Source organism: Chiloscyllium punctatum, chromosome 47 (genome assembly GCF_047496795.1).
Source record: "Chiloscyllium punctatum isolate Juve2018m chromosome 47, sChiPun1.3, whole genome shotgun sequence".
In the NCBI taxonomy this organism is placed as follows: domain Eukaryota; kingdom Metazoa; phylum Chordata; class Chondrichthyes; order Orectolobiformes; family Hemiscylliidae; genus Chiloscyllium; species Chiloscyllium punctatum.
Window position 1 is genome coordinate 25,675,001 of NC_092785.1, and position 20,038 is coordinate 25,695,038.

At 43.2% G+C, this 20,038-nt stretch overlaps 1 protein-coding gene across 1 annotated transcript in view; it reads left to right on the forward strand.

The window, feature by feature from the left end:
- Positions 1–6,360: 6,360 nt before the first annotated feature.
- Positions 6,361–20,038, forward strand: part of LOC140468456 (uncharacterized) — a 170,964-nt gene continuing 157,286 nt past the window's right edge. The window contains exons 1-2 of the mRNA XM_072564544.1: positions 6,361–6,641; positions 7,845–7,958. Of these exons, the coding sequence (XP_072420645.1) occupies positions 6,429–6,641; positions 7,845–7,958 (327 nt within the window). The 5' untranslated portion in view covers positions 6,361–6,428. The remainder of the gene's footprint in view (positions 6,642–7,844; positions 7,959–20,038) is intronic.

Below are 20,038 nucleotides of genomic sequence, written 5' to 3' on the forward strand. Positions count from 1 at the left end.
AGCCCCGCCTCCTCCAGCCTCGCGCCCTTCCCCAGTGGGTCGGCGCGTGCGGGCGGGCGGCGGTTGGCGAGGCGCGGCTCGCGCTGCGGGCGTTGGCCTCTTGGCTCTGTTGGCGGGGTGTCGGCGACGCGCGTGCGCCGTCGGTCGGGGCGGCCGTTTCGCTCGCGGCAGCGTGGGTCGGTTTGAAAAGAGGAGTCACGTGGTGGGGCGGGGGGCGGTGGTGGCGTGTGTGGGCAGTCCGACGGCGAAGGAGGAGGACGAGGAGGAGGGGCAATGGTCTTGTCGGGAGGGGTCGGTGTCTGTCAAAATGTTGGACGTGCATGTGAAGGGGGGGAGGCTCCATGGGGACACGTGGTGGCGGGGGGTGGCGGGGTAAAACTTTGGTTAAGAGGAGTGTGGAGAGGCAATGGTGCTCCACGGGTCAAAGGGCATGGAGGGGTCAATGACAACTGAGGACAAGTTGGGGGCATCATGGGAGCAGTGGCAATGTGGATGAGGGGTTAAAAAGTGGAGAGGGAGGTAACTGGGGGAACAATAGGACGTAAAAAGGAGACGGGGGCAATGGAGAAGTTGGGGGGGGTTAGTGTGATTGAGCTGAGGGTGGTCAACATGGGAGGTTGATATGACGGGGGGGGCGATGTGATGTAGGGGGTCACAGGAGTGAGGGGGCAGCGAGTAGGTGTTTGAGTGGGTGTCATCTATAAATTTGGAGCAGGCGAGGGTTGATGGGAAGGCGTACCACGTGGCGAGGATAGGTACGAGGGGGAAAAGGGTGAAAGATGAGTTGGGGGGGGGGCTTAAGGGGTGTAGCATTTGAAATCGGGAAAGGGAGTAACATGGGAGGGAAGGAGGCGAGAGGTAATGGGATCAAATGGTGGCTGTACAGGGGTTAAAATGGGTGGGGGGAGGAATACAGTGGGTGGAGGTGAACTGGAGAAAACGGTGTAAAAATGCTCAGAAATGGGGGGGGGAAGGAGTGCTGAAGAGAAAATTGTGAGTGAAATAGGGATGAAATGGGAGGGGAGTTGGAAGTGAGAGCGGGAAGGAAGAAGGGGTAAAGAGGGACAGGAAAGGGTTTAATGGGAATGAGACATTTCAAATAAGGAGAGCGAAAGGGGTAAATGGGAAGAGGAGTCAGACGTAAAGTGGTGTGGGAAATGAATAAATGGGGAGGGGAGATGGTGAATTTGGAGGGTGGTTGGGGGGGGGGGATGATAAATGAAGAGAGGGGAAGTGAGTGAAATGGGATAGTAAAAAGCTGAAATGGCAGATGATCTGGAGTAATGGAGGAGGAGAGGGTTAAAAGCAAAGGGGAAGAAATGGATAAGAGTAATGAGGAAGGATCATTTAAGGGAATGGCAAATGGGTCAATGAAACATCATGAAGAAATTGAAGGAGAGGAATAAAGGTTTTGGAGGAAAGGGGCTCGGGAGGGGAGAAGGCATTCAGAAAGATGGGGAGCAAGTTGTTACCAGGAAGGGAATGGAAGTGCCTGTGGAAAGCAAAAATGAGATGGTAAAGGAAGGGAGTAATTGAGAAGTGAAGGAGACATTGTGGAATGGGTAGCAAGAAACCATATGGGGAAAAAGGGAAGAGAAGAGCAGTGAAAGTGAGAAAAAGGATGTGTAAAAGATAGGGTTGAAAAGGAATCAGAAAGTAGGATGGTGTAATAAAGGAGAATGTGGGGACCTGGAAGAAGGGCAGAGGAAGAGAGAAGGGAGTTGAATGGGCAGAGATGAGAAGGATGTAAGGGTGTAAGTGATGAGAGAGAGGTGAAGTGTAAGGGTAAAGATCGATGAAAAATAATCGGTGTGACTGACATGGGTCGGTCTTTTTATGATACCCCCGACATGCTTTCTCGGTTTCTGTTTCAGGATTTCCATAGGCACAGTTTGTGCTCCTCATTTACAGTGTTCTTGTTGCATCTTCCTCTCTTTTGCCTCTTTTATCTGCCAGCTTTTCCATTCCCTCCTCTATCTTTCCTGTTTATCCAAAAAAAGGCCTGACTTTGACTATACTTCTAATCTTCCCAGTTGTTGGTGTGTCTCTGTCCTGCTGCATGGAATGTCTTCCAACTTTCATGTGATTAACTCCTTCTGAGGAGAAGACTAAGGTATAGGAGCAGAATTAGGCCATTTGGCCCATACAATCGAAGCTGATAAATGTTTCCAAATTCCTTTCTTCTGCTTTCTCCCTGTAACCTTTGATTCGCTTACTAATCAAGAATCTATCTATCTCTCTCTTAAATACATTCAATGGCTTGGCCTATATAGACTTTTGTGGCAATGAGTTCCACAGATTTAACACTCTTTAATTGAAGAAATTCCTCCTCAGTTCCTTCACACTGACTGTGTCCTCAAGTCCTACTCTCTTAGTAACATTTGCATGTCCAGTCAATCTAGGCCTCTCAGTGCCATGTAAGTTTCAATGAGATTCCCCCTATCCTTGTAAACTCGATTAAGTACAAATCCAGAGTCCTTACCTGCACCTCAAATGACAAGCCATTCATTCCTGGGATCGTTCATATAAACCTCCTCTGGAACCCTCCAAGGCCAGCACATCTATCTTTAGATATGTGGCCCACTACTGCTCACAGTATTCCTCGTCCAGTCTGACCAGAGCCTTATATAGTCTCAGCAGTTCATCCCTGCTCTTGTATTCTAGCCGTCGAAATGAATGCTCGCATTGTATTTGCTTTCCTAACTGCTAACTGCAACTGCTTGTCAATTTTAAGCAAATCGTGAACTATGACTCCTAAGTCCGTTTGTGCTTCAGATTTCTAAAGCCTTTACCCATTTAGAAAATAGTCTATACCTCTATTCAAACCACACAACCTCACATTTTCCTACATTATATTTCGACTGCCCAATCTTCTTGCCCATACAAGTTTTTTCTGAAACCTCGCAGATTCCTCAATGCTAACTAGGTAAAAACAATGACTGCAGATGCTGGAAACCAGATTCTGGATTAGTGGTGCTGGAAGAGCACAGCAGTTCAGGCAGCATCCAAGTAGCTTCGAAATCGACGTTTCGGGCAAAAGCCCTTCATCAGGAATAAAGAACTGCCTGTCCCTTCACCTATATTTGTGTCATCTGCAAATTTAGCAATAATGCCCTGAGTTCCTTCATCCAGATTGCTAATATATAATGTGAATAGTTGACCCAACACTGACTCCTACAGAAGTCCACTAGTCAATGGCTGCCATCCTGAAAAAAACCCTTTATCTCAAATCTCTGCTTGCTGCCAGTGAGCCAATCCACTATCCATGCCAGTATCTTGCTTCTAGCATCCAAGACTCTGATTTAGCAGCCTCCAGTACGGCACCTTCTCACAGTCCTTCTGGAAATTCAAATAGATCATGTCCAATAGATTTGTCTAAATTTCTCATTACCACCTCAAAACATTTTAGTAGATTTTCCAGAAATGACCTCCCTGTGGTGGAGAGATGCTGACTCAACCCTATTGTACCATGCACCTCCAAGTACTCCAAAATCTCATCCTTAGTAATGGACTCTAAAGTCTTATCAACGACCGAGGTCAGGCTAAACAGATTATAATTTCTTTTGCTTCCCTTCCTTTTTAAAAATGAGCTTTACATTAGCCATTTTCCAGTCCTTTGGGAGCCTTCTTGACTCCAGTAATTCCTAAGAGATCACCACCAATGTCTCCATGGTCTCCTCAGCTATCTCCTTCAAAACCCAGGGGTGTAGTCTTTCCAGATCCACCTTCAGATCTCTCAGCTTTCCCAACTTTAATGATGGACCCTACACTTACCTTTGACCTCTGACTCTCAAAATTCTGGTATGCCACTGGTGTCTTCCATGGTGAAAACTGATGCAAAATACCTATTCAGTTACTCCGCCATTTCTTTGTCCCTCATTACTACTTCTCCAGCCTCATTTTCCAGCAATCCAATGCCTTATGCCTCTCTTTTACCTTTTATATATCCAAAAAAATCCTGCTTTTTTTTATATTACTGGCTCGCTTGCCCTAATATTTCATATTCCCCACCCTTATTGCTTTACAAGTTCTTCTCTACTAGTTTTTAAAGATTGACCAATCTTCTGGCTTTCCTGTGCCTGACTTCTTTTGTCAGCCATGGTTGCCTGACCTACCATTAGTATATTTTTGTCTTCCTCTCCTTGGGATGAATTTCTGCTGTGCCTCCCAAATTACCTGCAGAAGTTCCTGCCATTGCTGGTCCACCATCTTCCCTGCTAGGCTCCTCTTCCAATAAACTTTGGTTATCTCCTCGCTCATTATACTTATCTTTTACAGAAGTGCAATACTGTTATATCCGATTCCAGCTTCTGGGTAAATTCTATTATATTGTGGTCACCAACCCCAGGCGTTCTTTCACCTTAAGCTCCTAATCAAGTCTGCCTCATTACACATCACCAAATCCAGAATTACCTGTTCCCTAATGGGCTGTGCCACAAGCTACTCCAAAAAACCCATCTCATTGACATTTCACAAATTCTTTTTCTTGGAATCTGCTACCAACTTGATTTTCTCAGTTTATCTGCACATTGAAGTAGCCCATGAATATTGTAATAGTGTCTTTTTTGCATGGTTTCTCCATCTCCTGATTTGTTTTCTGCTCCACGCCCTGACTGCTGCTAGGAGACCAGTAAGTAACTCCCACCAGGGTCTTGTATCCTTTGCAGTTCCTCAACTCTACCCACACAGATTTTATGCCTTCTAATCTTATAAGGATCAGGGATGAGGTATACATTCTTTCAAAGGATTTTGAATTTTTGGATTTTTTTGCATTTCAGAGGTAGATGCTAGTCACAGTATTCTGAGACTGTGACTGCTCTTCCCCTTTGTTCTAGACTCCCAAGTTGGGGAAGCTGCCTCTCAGCATCTGCCCTATCAAACCTTTGAAGAATTTCAGTGAGATCACTTCTCACTCTGCTGAACTCTACAGAGTATAAGCTCATTCTGCTCAATGTGTCGTCATAGGACAGCCCTCCCAAACCTGAACATCTGTCAAATGTAGCTTTCGTACATTATCATGGTAAACTCTAATGCACACTTTGGGTACCCCCTGTAAATAGTGGCACACTGTCGAACCCTAATAAATACTGACATGCCCAGATCTCCCTTGTTAAAACTGACACACTCCCCCAGGGATCACTTTAAATACTGACAGACCTCCCTTGGGATCCTGGTAAATACTGACACACTTCCCACTGACCTGTCAGTACTGGCACACGCCCCAGGAAACCGCTGTAAGTACAGTGCTGTTGACATGTTTCCCAGGAATCCCTCTAAATGCTATCGTGTTCTGCAGGAAATATTGACACACTCGCTTGGAAGCAAACCAAGCTGTAACAGTATTCTGTACCTCTGCTCACCAAAGCCATATATAATTGCAGCAAAATATCCTTACTCTTTTGCAGCAACCCCTGAATAAAGTTGGTTATACCACTTGCTTTCCTGATTGCTTCCTGTCACTTTAACTTTATATGATGCATTTATAATGATACCTAAATGGTTCTGAATATAGCATTTGCTCATCTGTAACCTTAATTCTAAAGTTATTCTGCTTTTCCATTCTTCATATTTCCAATATTGGATATTCTGATTGAATATTCCAATCGAGCATCACCACCTTGTCCTCTCACTGAACAGTATATCTTGGTGTCTACTTTGTGTTGTCTTTGTAGCTTGTACTCCAACCTTGCATCATCCAGCAAATTTGGGTATTTTTCAGCCAGCCCTCTCATCTCTATGTTGTTCCTGTACATTGTAAGCAGCACTGACCCATGTATCAATTCCCCAGTTACACCCTGCCTTCCCAAAAATTAGCCTTTGCTTTCTATCCTTAACTGGTTTATGAATTATGCAATATATCTTATTCCGCCCTCCCGCCGCCACCCAGCCTCTTGTCATTCCAGCAAGAGGAGAGGAATAGGATCTAGCAATCGCTGTACCAAAGAGGTGGCATAGGCACCGGGGTTGAATGACCTTCATGTTCACTCACCACACAATGATTCTGATATATGGTGCCTCAGGCACTAGTTATCATTCTTGTGACACATACTTGTTTAAAATTTCTGTCAGATCTCAAACCTGTGACTTCACTCAAATGACGCTCTCCAGTTTTCAAAACTCTTCTTCTGGAATATTCTATATAATCAGATTGTGCCTAATGGCCAGTCGGCCATGAGTCTAAAATCAGGCACCACTGCTGAAACCTACTACCAGTATTCCTTCAGGTATGCACATTCCAGCAAAATGTGGGTTGCCCTCAAAGGATGTCTTTTCGTATTAGTATATGCTGTTAGCATTTCTGGAAAACGTTGAATTCATTTTGTTTATGTTTTGCTCAGGATCCTCTAATTATCTTGTGAAGAAAACAATCCATGTGTAGTTAATTCTCCAGTAAATTGCTGATAACTAAAGTGAGGCCTTCAGCAAAAATGCCTGAGAGGAACCAGAATTTATTTACTCAAATTTTTAAGCAAAAAAGCACAACTGTTTGGATGCAACCCAAGTCTGCGTCTCAGAGGTTCAATCAACACAAGCTTCACCATATGCATAAACATCGCATGTCATGGATCAGTTTGTCACGTTACAAAATGGCCCATTTAACTTTAATGGAACAATTACACACAGAGTTAAGAGATTTAGGTGTAAGTATTGACATCTTTCTGCCTGTTTTCTTCCCAAATATATGGTCTCAGAAAAGTAATGTAAATTACATCAAGCAAGTGGCCTTTTGTTGGGAGGGTCAGTGCTAAGTGAGCACTGCATTGTCAGAAGGAGCGCTGTGTTAGAGGGTCAGTAGAAAGGGAACACTGTAATGAAGGAGGATCACTACTGAGGGAGTGTTACATTGTTGGAGTGTCTGTATTAAGGGAGTGCTGGGAGCGTTGGGAATGCACTTTTTCTGTGTTGTCTCAATGAGTGAGATTCAGTGGAGGAGAGAGAGAGAGACCATTGTTTCTCTTCCTCACTTTCCATTCCATTTCATTCCAGTATAACCTAACTCAATAGGTCATGGAATTGCAGTTACCTTGAAAGGGGAATGTACCACCTTTATTTGTCAAAATTCATAGCTGAAGATCTTGTCATGGAAAAATCATGAAGGTTTTTCAGCTCCTTGATCTTTTGCTACTCAGTAACTGGTGTGTATCTTAATTCTGTTGATCCACCTTAGTTTCACAAGGCTTAATCCTGTTGCTCATTAGAAATCTGTCAATCTCAGTCTTAAAAGTTTTCATTTGAGTGCCAACCTCAGGTTTTTTGAAATCCATATTTCCATTATCATTTTATTGATGCCATTACCCTGAATGACTAATTTCAGATTTTAAAAGCAAAGCCCTTCCTTATGAATTGTTCCCTCACTCTTGATCAACTTTCCCAGCCCAGCCCCATCAGAGAAAAGTAATTTTTCTCTATTTATTTTATCACTCCAACTTTTTAAGCTAATTTTAACACCCATTAATCTTCCACACTCAAGGTAAAGAAGAGTGATCTATTCAGAGATAGGTGTCCTTCTAGCCTCAACATCTTTGTGATGAATTCATGCAACAATCCTGCAGAAATAATAAACCTTCTTTGATTATCAGAGCCCTAAACTGAAGACATTTCTCTACTCAGCAAGGATTGCTGACTAGAACCGTAGTGTCCCTATGTCCCTTTGTGGTACAGCATCCCAGCTAGAGATTTTGGGGCTCATTTGCTTAGTCTTTTGTCTACTTTCTGCACATGTCACCTGTTGGTAGTGGTTATTAGTCATGTTCTGACATCAGTTTTGTACTGTAGATAGTCTACATCTCATAATTGTGTTCATTCTAAGCTTTTTCTTTCTCTGCAAACATTTGCCAATGTAGGCCATTGAGATCATGATCGGAATGATTCAGATGATATTTGGCATTCCACTGATTTTTGCAGAAAGCTATTCATACCCTGCAATTATTGGAGCCCCCTGGTTTACAGGATTTTGGGTAAGTTTATTCCAAAAATTCAAATAAAACTTAATATGCGAAGATAATGGGGAGAGACAGGAAACTTTTTACTGTGAAATTCTCACCTCCCACACCTGGTACAGGTAATTAGAAATATTTAAGGGCCTTTCTTAGAAAGGACATGGATAAGATGGAAGTCTTATGAATAAGATTTAAGACTCATGGCCATGAACATAAAATATTGCTGAATAAAGAAATATTTTGTTGAAGCTTTTCATCTTGTAGTCCTAAGATATTTGGCTGAACAGTATTGCAAATATACTGTATGAAAAAGAGTATTGATTGACTGGCATGTGGACTCATCGATAGAGGAAATGCCATGGAAAATGTACCCGTTAGTTGATGACTAGCAGTTAGAGTGATAGAGTTGTACGGCACGGAAACAGACCCTTCAGTCCAATTCATCCATGCTGACTGTAAACAAATAGAGTCCCATTTGCCAGCATTTGGCCGATGTCCCTCTAAATACTTCCTATTCATGTACCTATCCAGATGCCTTTTAAATGTTGTACCGGCCTCCTCCACTACCTCTGGCAACTCATTCTATACACACACCACCTTCTGCGTTAAAATGTTGCTGCTTGGCTCCCTTTTATATCTTTCCCTTCTCACCTTAATCCTATGCCCACTAGTTTTGGACTCCCCTACCTTGGGGAAAAGACCTTGACTATTCATCTAATCCGTGCCCTCATGATTTTATAAATCTGTACAAGCTCACCTCTCAGCCATCAATGCTCCAGGTAAAACAGCCCCAGCCTATTCAGCCTTTCACTCTTGCTTAAATCCTCCAACCCTGGCAACATCCTTGTAAATCTTTTCTGAACTCTTTCAAGTTTAACACCATCTTTCCTATAACAGGGAGACCGAATTGAGTGTGGTATTTCAAAAGCAGCCACACCAATGTCCTATACAGCTGCAACATGACATCCTAACTCAATGCACTGACCAATAAAGGAAGGTGTACCAAATGCTGGCTTCATTACCCTGTCTACCTGTGATTCTGAGTTAATTGCTGAGTTTTGTTTAAATTTAAACCAGACTGGTTGACTCTGATTAGTCAAGACATTGACTTGAGGAATAACCAGAGAATGGGTGACACCTATTTTGGTAAGTTCAAACAGGCTCAAAATTTTCACTATCTCTGCAAAGAACAAGGGCCGATGTATTAATATATGTTGTTTCCTGTACACATAAGTTTTCTGCTTGGTGAGCCTAACTGACAATTTTAAATTGGTAACAAACAGCTAGAAAATCTCAGCAGATCTGACAGGATCTGTGGAGAGAAAACAGAATCAATATTTCAGATTCAATTTCTGCAGCTATTTTTTATTTTCAGATTTCCAGCATTAACAGTTCTTTGTTTTTCAGTCTTAAATTGATTATCACTGTAATTTTAAGTGCACTCTGGCTATAATTTGTTAAATAAGCCTATTACAAAATCACGTCTAATGTTGTACACTGTTCTGAGTCTTGCAAGCACAAGTTGGTTGGATATCGCCTGCACCTTGCCTGTTGAGAACGACTGACAGGGCATGCTTTCATACCATCAACCAATGTTTAAGAAATACAGCCTATATACCTAGCATTATACAGGCACTGAATTTCATATATCACATTGCTTATTTGTCTGATGGACAAAACATGTTTTCTGTTAGCGTCGAACATTATTCATGTTGCTATGGCATAGCTTGGCAGTTAACTATTGGCCATTATCTAAGTTACACATTCTGCATGGCAACACCTTGACACCATGAGAATCCCTTGCCAACCAACCAGTACTTTCTGTTCACCTCTACTTTCTGTCCGTAGATGCTGCAAGACCTACTGTGTTTGTCCACAATTTCAGTTTTCATTTCAGATTTCCAGAATCTGCAGTTCTTCAATTTTTTTTAATTGAGAGGGGACATGATAGATTTGTAAAATTATGAGGGTCTTAGAAAGGGTAGATAGGAAGATACCTTTCTGAAAATGTAACGCCACTGTTTTATAAAGGAGGTAGACAAAAGATGGGGAATTATAGGCCAGTTACCTTAACTTCTGTAGTGGGGAAAGTGCTTGAATCTATAATCAAGGAAGAAATAGCAAGACATCTAGATAGTTATCTGATTAGCCAGACACAGCATGGGTTCATGAAAGGCAGATCATGTTTAATTAATTTACTAGGATTCTATGAAGGCATTGAGTGTGGTGGACAATGGGAACCCAGTGGATGTGGTGTATCTAGGTTACAAAAAAGCATTTGACAAAGGTGCCACACATAAGGCTGCTGCATATTCTCCCCATGTCTGCGTGGGTTTCCTCCGGGTGGTCCGGTTTCCTCCCACACTCCAAAGATGTGCAGGTCAGGTGAATTGGCCATGCTAAATTGCCCGTAGTGTTAGGTAAGGGGTAGATGTAGGGGTATGGGTGGGTTGCGCTTCGGCGGGGCAGTGTGGACATGTTGGGCTGAAGGGCCTGTTTCCACACTGTAAGTAATCTAATCTAATCTAATATGATACAGGTGTACAGTGTTACGGGAAGTGTGTTAGCATAGATAGAAGGTAGGCTAACGAACAGGAAGCAAAGAGTGGGGATAAATGAGTGACTTTCTGGTTGATGATCAGTGACTAGTCGTGTGCCTCAGGGATTAGCAATTGTTTACAAATTACAAAGATGCTTTGGAGTTGGGGACCATATGAGGTGTGTCAAAGTTTGCGGATGACACTAAGATGAGTGGTAGAGCAAAGTCTGCAAAAGACTGACAGTTTGCAGAGGGGTATTTTAAATGAGTGGGCAAAGGTCTGGCAGATGGAATGCAATGCTGATAAATGTGAAGTCATCCATTTTGGTAGGAATAATGATAAAAAGGACTATTATTTGAATGGTAAAAAATTGCAGCATGCTGCTGTACAAAGGGACCTCGGTGTTCTTGTGCATCAAGGTTAGTTTGTAGGTGCAACAGATTATTAAGAAGGCAAATGGAATTCTGTCCTTCTTGCTAAAAGGATTGAGTTTATAAGCAGGGAGGTTATGTTGCAGCTGTGTAGGGTGCTGGTGAGGTCACACCTGGAATACTGTGTGGAGTTTTGGTCTCCTTGAGAAAGGATGTACTGGCACTGGAGGGGGTGCAGAGGAAATTCACTAGGTTGATTCCAGAGTTGAGGGTGTTGGCTTACGAGAAGAGACTGAGTAGATTGGGTTATATTCATTGGAATTTAGAAGGGTGAAGGGGGATCTTATAGTAACGTATAAAATTATGAAGGGAATAGATGAGATAGAAGCAGGGAAGATGTTTTCACTGGCGGGTGAAACAAGAACAAGAGAGCAAAACCTTTAAAATTAAAAAGAGCAGCTTTAGGACTGAATTGAGGAGGAACTTCTTCAACCAAAGGATTGTGAATCTGTGTAAGTCCTGCCCAGTGAGGTAGTTGAGGCTTCCTCATGGAATGTTTTTAATGCTAAGATAATTGTTTGAGCAGTAAAGGAATTAAGGATTATGGTGAGAGGGTGCGTAGGTGGAGCTGAGGCCACAAAAAGATCAGCCATGATTTTATTAAATGACGGAGCGGGCTTGGGGGGCCAGATGGCCTGCTCCTGGTTCTTGTGTTCTTTCCCCTTGATAGAGCAATCGATGACCAGGGAGCATAGTTTTGAAGTAAGGGGCAGAAGGTGTCAAGATAGAAAGAAAAACATTTACATCCAGTGGGTGTGGGAATCTGGAACTCACTGCCTATAAGGGTGGTAGAGGTAGAAATCCTCATAACATTTAAGAAATATTCAGATTATGTACACTTGTGATGTTTAGACATCCAGGACTATGGGCCAAGTGTTGGAAAATGGGATTAGAATAATTAGGTGGTTGTTTTTGAGCGGAGTGGATGCAATAGATGGATGGGCCTTTCTTTGTGACTGTAGTGTCTCACTTTTTCTTTGTAGAATAAATCAGTAGCCTTTGTGGTGTCTCTTCCTTTAGATTGAATCAGAGTCTCTATATTGCACAATAATTCATGTAACCTGGAGACACAATTTCACTGAGTTAGTTTAGTGCCTTCATGGTGTCACTTTAGATTAAATTGGAACCTCTCCATGGCATCTTTCTCTCTCTTTAGTTTGTCAGAAAGTGTCTGCGGTCTTTCTCCCTCTAGTTGAGATCAATATCCTTCCTACATCTCTGTCCCTAGATTAGATCAGACTGTCTCGATAATACCTCTCTTGATTAGATGAGGCTCCTTCTATGGTGCCTTTGGAGATTAGATCTCTGAATGGTGTCTCTGTAGATTAGATGAGGTTCCCTATTTGGCATCTTTCTAAATTAGATCAGGCTCTATCTACGGTGTACCTCCTAGATTAGATTAGTACCTCCCTTGTGTCTTTATGGATGAGATTAGTGACTCCATTTTATTCTGCCCAGAGATTAGTTCACTAAATCCAATTGTGTCTCTTTTGCTTGGATCATTGTCCCCATGGTGCCTCTCTTTTTAGGCGAGCTCAGATCAGTATTGCTGTATGATGACTCTCATTAAGCTGAGTGGGAGATATGCTGTGCCAGGAGGTTGCTGATTGAGTTTGAGAGCAATCCTACTACTGATGGCCCAAATACCTCATAGATGACCATTGTTGAGCTGTTGGACCTGAACACTTCTGTCCAATGTCGTGCCACATAACATGATGGAGGGTGCCCCCAATGTGAAGGCAGGACTTCGCCTTCATACAGATGGTGTGGTGGTCACTTTTCTGATACATTCATGCACCAGTGTATCATTGTGGGCAGCTTAGTATGGGTGAGGTCAAACTTTCCCTCTTAATGGTTCCTCATCACCTGCAGCAGACCATGCCTGGTAGCTATGTCCTTTAGATTTTAGATTCAGATTCAGATTTTAGATTTAGTCTTTATTGCTAGGTGTACTCAAGTAAAAAGGTACAGGAATACAAGTGAACAGTTTTTGAAGTCACCATGCACAGCGCCATCTTAGATGCAAATACCTTGGTACAAAAACTTAAGAACGAGGTAGAAAGAAATAAGGAACAAAGTTAAAAGTTAAACATTACAGTCTTTCTTAGTATTAAATTGAAAATAAAGAAATCATGCTGGAAGTTCAACCGTTGCAGTCTTTGTTGTGCTTAGCCATGCTGGGACTGCACTTCCCACAAGGGCTCGATCTCCTCTGTTTTGACAAGCTTTCCCTGCGCTGGCTTGGTCTCCCCTGCTTTTGTCATCATTGCAAATGTTGGGGGAACTTCATCACTGTGGTGGGCTCACTCCTGGGATCTCAGACAGCCAAAGTCCTGATCCAGACTTTTAGCTGCTGCCACACACTGGACTGCCAAAGCTCTGATCCAGGACCCTTTGCTGGGCTGCGGCCTCGCCTTCGGTCCGTGCACCAATCCTCAGTCTTGCCTTAGTCTGCATGTTGGGCACTGGGAACTCAACGTGAGTCCAGGGTCAGGCCCCCAGAGGTTGCCCCATACTGGACATGTAAGTGACCTCCAAATTCAACCAGCCCGATGGCACTCTCCAGAAGGTAAGCGAGTAGAAAGGAACTAAAATAAAATGAGAAAAGGAAGAGGAGGAGTGGATGGAATGGACAAGCCTATTTCGGTGCCATCTTGCAGAAATGTGGAGCTGAACAACTGGGTCACTGGTGTTTCTATCGTTGTGAGGTCTGGCGAGAAGAGATGAACCGAATATTATTAAAATGGAGAAAAATTGCAGAAATCTGCAACATAATGTTATTTCAGGCTCTTTGTGCATAAATATTAAGCTAGCAGACAAGTTCATTAGGTAAAATAGAAGGCAAGTCGAATGTTTGCATTTATTCTAAAGGGAATGAGGTATAAAAATAGCAAAGTATTGCTAAAGCTATCCAAGATTCTCAGCAGACCGCACCCAGAATATTGTAAACAGTTTTGGTCCCCTTACCGAAAGAAAGGTACAATGATTGGAGGCAATCCAGTGATAGGTCACTGGGTTGATCCAAGGCATGAATGCGTTTTCTTAAGGCAAGGCTAGCATTTATTGAGCAATTCTAATTGCCTGAAGGACAATGAAGGGTCAATCGCATTGCTCTGGGTCTGGAATCACATGTAGGCCAGTCCAGGAAAGGTAAGATAAGATTTCCATACCTAAAGAGCATTAATGAACCAGACAGATCACTGACAGCGAGGATGAGCTTTTCTCTCTTGATTAGATTAGATTACTTACAGTGTGGAAACAGGCCCTTTGGCCCACCAAGTCCACACCAACCCGCCAAAGCGCAACCCCTACATTTTGCCCCTTCGCCTAACACTACGGCCAATTTAGCGTGGCCAATTTAACCAACCTGCACATCTTTGGACTGTGGGAGGAAACTGGAGCACCTGGAGGAAACTCATGCAGACACTGGGAGAATGTGCTACCTCCACACAGTCAGTCGCCTGAGGCGGGAATTGAACCCGGGTCTCTGGCGCTGTGAGGCAACAGTGCTAACCACTGTGCCACCGTGCCGCCCCCGGTTCTTATTGGTTCCTTTACTAACTGTTGTACAACCTAATGCAGCTATGTCATTTGGTACCTCTTTTTAATTCCAGATTTTCACTAATATTGTGGGATTCAAGCGCATATACTCAGAACAATACTTTGAGTACTTTTCTAATTACCTGTAGGATGTATGTATCGCTGGCTGGCCAGCATATATTACCCATCTCTAGTTAGCCCTTGAGACGGTGTTGGCGAGCTGCCTTCTTCAACCACTGCAGTCCACATGCTGTATGTTAACTAAAAATGCCCTTAGAGAGGGAATTCCAGGCTTTTGACAGTGACACTGAAGAAACAATGATATATTTCCAAGTCAGGATGCTGAGTGACTTGGAGGGGATCTTGCTGGTACAGTTCCTATAATTCTGCTGCCCTTGACTTTCTGGATGGAAGTGGTTGTGGATTTGGAAGATGCTGTCTATGGCCCTTTGATGAATTTCTGTCGTGTATCCTCTAGATATTGATGCTGTTGAGGGTTGGTGGTGGATTGTGGATGTGGTGCCAATCATGAGGTCTGCATTGTCTTGAATGGTGTCAAGCTTCTTGAATGTTGATGGAGGTGCACCCATCCAGGAAAGTGGGGAATATTCCATCACACTCCTGACTTGTAGGTGGTGGACAGGTTTTGGGGAGTCAGGAGGTGAGTTACTTGCTGCAGTATTCCTACCTCTGACCTGCTGTTTTAGCCACTATTCATATGGTGAGCCCAGTTGATTTTTTTAGTTAATGTGCAATCCCTGAATATTGATAGTGAGTGATTCAGAAATTGTAAGGCTGTTGAATATTACGGGTTGTGATTAGAGTCTGTCTTGTTGAAGATGCTCTGAGTGAGTAGGATGTCTGATATTTCTGTTCTTGTCTGGCACTCCTGTTCTTTTTTTTAAACCCCACACTACCTCCTAACTGCGCTAGTGCTTTTTTTTCTCCCCAGCACCCATGTTGTGTGTGTGCAGGTGTGACTCCTGTTCCTTTTTTTCTTTTTTTTTCTGTTTATTTCTTTTTTTAAACCCCCACACTACTGCCTAACTGCGGTAGTGCTTAATTTTTTTCCCCAGCACCAATGTTGTGTGTGTGCAGGTGTGACTCCTCTTCTTATCTGTCAGCTAGGGCTCCCTGATTGGACCTGTTAATCAGAGAAGTCATTTTCTATGAGGTCCCCTGGTTCTCCTTGTTACATTAACTACATCCTTCCTGTTTTGACTCTGAGGATATGGGTCAGTTCTTTTCTTTTGTAGCTCCTTCTGAGGTGTGTAGCACCAGGCCAGGTTCCTCCAACTGTGCCTCTGATACGGGTGGCATGTATTGCACATTTGAAGAAATGCATTCTCCTGTTCAGGTGGCAAAGGTATCCAGGTGTTGATATCCGCTGTGTTCATCTCAGATTCCAAAGTATCTTCCATGCTTGATGGAGGGGAGAACCCGTGGGTTCCTGAAGAGTCAAAAGGGCTGTCGAGGAGCCAGGCACATTTTGCTCCTGGAACATTTGCATGTTTGCAGCTTTCATGTGATCCACATGTTTGCTCAGGACCATCACACCCACCCAAACTTTGAATGTCACTGGACCTGACCTTGCGCCGACCATGCCTCTTACCCATGCGGGGTAACTCCCATGATTCCTACACCAAACTTCATCCCCTGCAGTGAACCATCTCTCTCACTTAGCTGAATCTTGTGTCCAGCATAATAACATCCTCTATGGTGATCTTGTCTCACTGGGTCCAAAAAATTTTAGTTCTAGTCATGACGTCCCTTTGGTTTCCTCTATCACCACCAGCTGTTTCAGTTTTGCCAGGACAAGACCTTTCTGCATCCGAAGTGTGATTTTTCTTAACTGTGACAGGAAATGTTTCCAACTTGTAATTATACATACTTAGTATTAGAGTCTGCTGTTGAATTTGGCCTGAAACAATGGACAATACTGTCTTATCTCCTTTAAGTAGACCTAGCAGGAGTTTATTGTCCATTATTACTACAAAATTACATCTGTAAAGGCTTTGGTTGAACTTTCTGATTCCAGATATGACTGCCAAATCTTCCTTCTCTATCTGGGTGTATTTACACTCTGCATTAGCCATTGGACTACCTATGAGCTAATACTACCCAAATGTTGTACAGGGAGGTATTGCATGTCAATACCAGATCTTTTTTGGGATCATACTGCACCAATACCTTGAAAAATGTTAGCAGTTTCTTCACTTCCCTGAAAGCTATGTCTTGGCTACGTGACCATTTCTAAGTGGACCCTTTTATAAGAGTTGATGCAAAGATGCCAGGATGGAGGCAAGGTTATGTATGAACTTTCACCAGTCCAAGGAAGGACCTAAGCTTTGGTACACACATGGGAGCCAGGGCACCTTTGATCGCTCTCACTTTATCTTCCAACAGGTATAACCCGGTCTTATTAACTCTGTAGCCCAAGTAAGTCACTTGGGGTGTCTGGAACACGCCTTTTTCCCATCTAAAGTGTACACCAGTCTGGGTGAAATGCTCAAGAACTAGTCCAAGATCTCTAATTGCTCCTTATTGGTCTTCTCCTGTTATTGGCATGTCACTTTGATAAATGGTGACCTAGGGTAGACATGGTAAAATGTTCTCCATTATCTGCTGAAAATTGCAAAGGCTAGCAATACCTGAAATGGCAATCTTTTGTATTTGTACAAACCCTTATGGGTGTTAATTGTAGCATATTTCTGGGATTCCTCATCTAACCACAATTGCTAATGCACATGGCTCATGTGTAGCTTTGTTAAGATCAGCACCTTCCCCCCCCCCCCCCACAACCAGTTTTGAGTATAAGTCCTCTACACAAGGGACTGAGTATTTAAAGAACTGTGAAAAGCAGTCTACCATTTGTTTAAAATTCCCACAAAAGTGAACCGACCTGTCGAGCTTCACAATCATTATGATCGGTGCTGCCCATTCTGCAAACGCTACTGGTTTGAGGATGTATTTGCTTTCCAGCCTTTTGATTTCTGCCCCTACTTTTGCCCGTAAGGCAAATGGTACTGGGCAGGCCTTACTAAGTTATGGAATTGCTTCCTGGTCAACACGTAAAGTAGCTTTGGCTCCTTTAATAATCCCTAGACCTTCCTGCAAGTCTTTCAGAAATTTAATTATGGCTTCCCTCAGGCAGCCATTTTCTAATCAAAAAATGTTGAGCCAATTTAAGTGAATCTTTCTCAGCCAATTTGCCTATCAGTGGTAATTAAACCAACTGCTTCTCATAGGAAACTGGAGCCAAAGTTGTACCCTTAATCTGGAAAGGTTCCCCAGTATTTGTTCTCAGTCTAACTGAGGTCTTGCTCAAATGTAAGGGTTGGAGTTCAGATTGAATTTTGTTAAAGACTGGTTCTGTGATCACTGAAATAGCCATGCCAGTATCCACCTCCATTAGAACTGGGTCACCATTTAAACGGAAGTCTGTTTTGATTGGTTCTGATTTGGATGTTGGTTGAAGGCAATTTAATTGTTCCAAACCAGATGTAGGTGGACTTTCCAGGGTGTGCACTCTGCTGGATGCCAACCTTTGAGTTCTCTTACTCAATTTAGGTATAGGGAAACTCTTTTGCTGTCTTGAGTCCATATATGGGCAGTAACTACGATGGCTTGCTGGCCGAGATCCTGAAAGAATCTTTAACCATATAGCCAAGGCTTGTCTTTGTTTAGAGGTTTTATAGTGGGCTGACCTAGAGTCCCTGTGTTCAGGATATCTCCTGAATGTAGCTATGTAATTGCCTGCACTCAGGTGGTGATCCCCATGTTCTTCAAACTAGCAAGGATGTATACATTCCGCCAGTAAGCCCTGCAACTCGGATGCTCCACTTGCTATATTTTCCAATGATGAAACCAGTTGGAGTGCCTGTTTAAAATCGAGTTGGGCTCTGGTTAGTCGTCACTTTTGCATAGTTACATCATAATTTCACATACCAAACAGTGTCTCGGCATCTGATTAAGGGTTAAACCAAAATCAAAGTCACGTGCCTCTGCCAGTCATTTTAACCCAGTCAAAAATTCTGATACAGATTCCACTGGTGCTGGAATTGCTGAGTAGAAGTGATAACATCTCAAAATTAGAGGAGGCTTGGGATTGTCATATTTCTTAATTAAATTCGTCAATTCTTGATAGGTTTTAGTATCTGGTGCCTCAGGGAAATTTAGGCTCCTAATAACCAAAAAATAATGCATTCTTTCCACATACTCGGCCCAGTCTTCAAAGTCAGGATTGAACGAGTCTAGCTTCCCAAATAATGACATGATGCTAGAAATGCTTACCCCAATTCAAAGTCACCCTTTATTTACACTTGGAGAGTACAGCTCTGAGTGAGTAGGATGTTTGACACTCCTGTATTTTTTTTACAGACCGCATTTTTTGTTTGCTTTACTCCCACACTACCGCCTAACAGCGGTAGTGCTTATTTTTCCCAGCGCCCATGTTGTGTGTGTGTGTGTGTGTGCAGGTGTGAGACACAAGGTGTACAAATCTTCATTCAATTTCCACCACCAGGAAGAAAAACACCCAAGTGGCCAGTGAGAAGCAGTGCCCTTCACATCAAAGGGCAATGCTGTACGATCAAACAGTGAAGGGGAGGGTAGGGATTAAATCAAAATAGAGTTGGACGGGGAAATAATACACTCCACTCCCTGCGGTGCCGACCTCTCCCTGAACAGCTCAAGGGTATTGGTGGACACCGCATGCTCCTTTTCCAGAGACACCCGGGCTCTAACGTAACCGCGGAGGAGGGGCAGGCAGTCGGCCCTAACGACCCCCTCCACGGCTCGCTGCCTGGACCTGTTTATGACACTCCTGTTCTTTTTTTTATTTTTTTTCAGCTCTCAGAGTAAGCAGAACCTCTGACACTACAGTTTTTTTTCTTTGAAAAGAACCCCTAACACTAATCTCCTGCTTTTATTTTATTTTTTTTTAATTTAACCCCCACACTCCCGCCTATCTGCGGTAGTGCTTATTTTTTCCCCAGCACCCATGGTGTGTGTGTGCAGGTGTGAAACACAGTGAAGGACACAAAGTGCACAAATCTTTATTCAATTTCCACCACCAGGAAGATTGGTAAACACCCGAGTGGTCAATGACAAGCACTGCCCTTCACATCAAAGGGCAATGCTGTGTGATCAAAACAGTGAAGGGGAGGGTAAGGACTAAATCAAAATAGAGTTGGACGGGGAAATAATGCACTCCACTCCCTGCGTCACCCACCTCTCCCTGAACAACTCCAGGGTGTTGGTGGAGACCGCGTGCTCCTTCTCCAGGGACACCCAGGCTCTAACGTAACCGCAGAAGAGGGGCAGGCAGTCGGCCCTAACGACCCCCTCCACGGCCCGCTGCCTGACCTGTTTATGACACTCCTGTTTGTTTTTTTTGAATCTTCTGTTTATTTTTTTTGACAAGCAGATCTCCTGTTTATTTTTAAAATTTTTTTTATTTACCCCCACACTACCACCTAACTGCGGTAGTGCTTATTTTTCCCCAGCACCCATGGTGTGTGTGTGCAGGTGTGAAACACAGTGAAGGACACAAAGTGCACGAATCTTTATTCAATTTCCACCACCA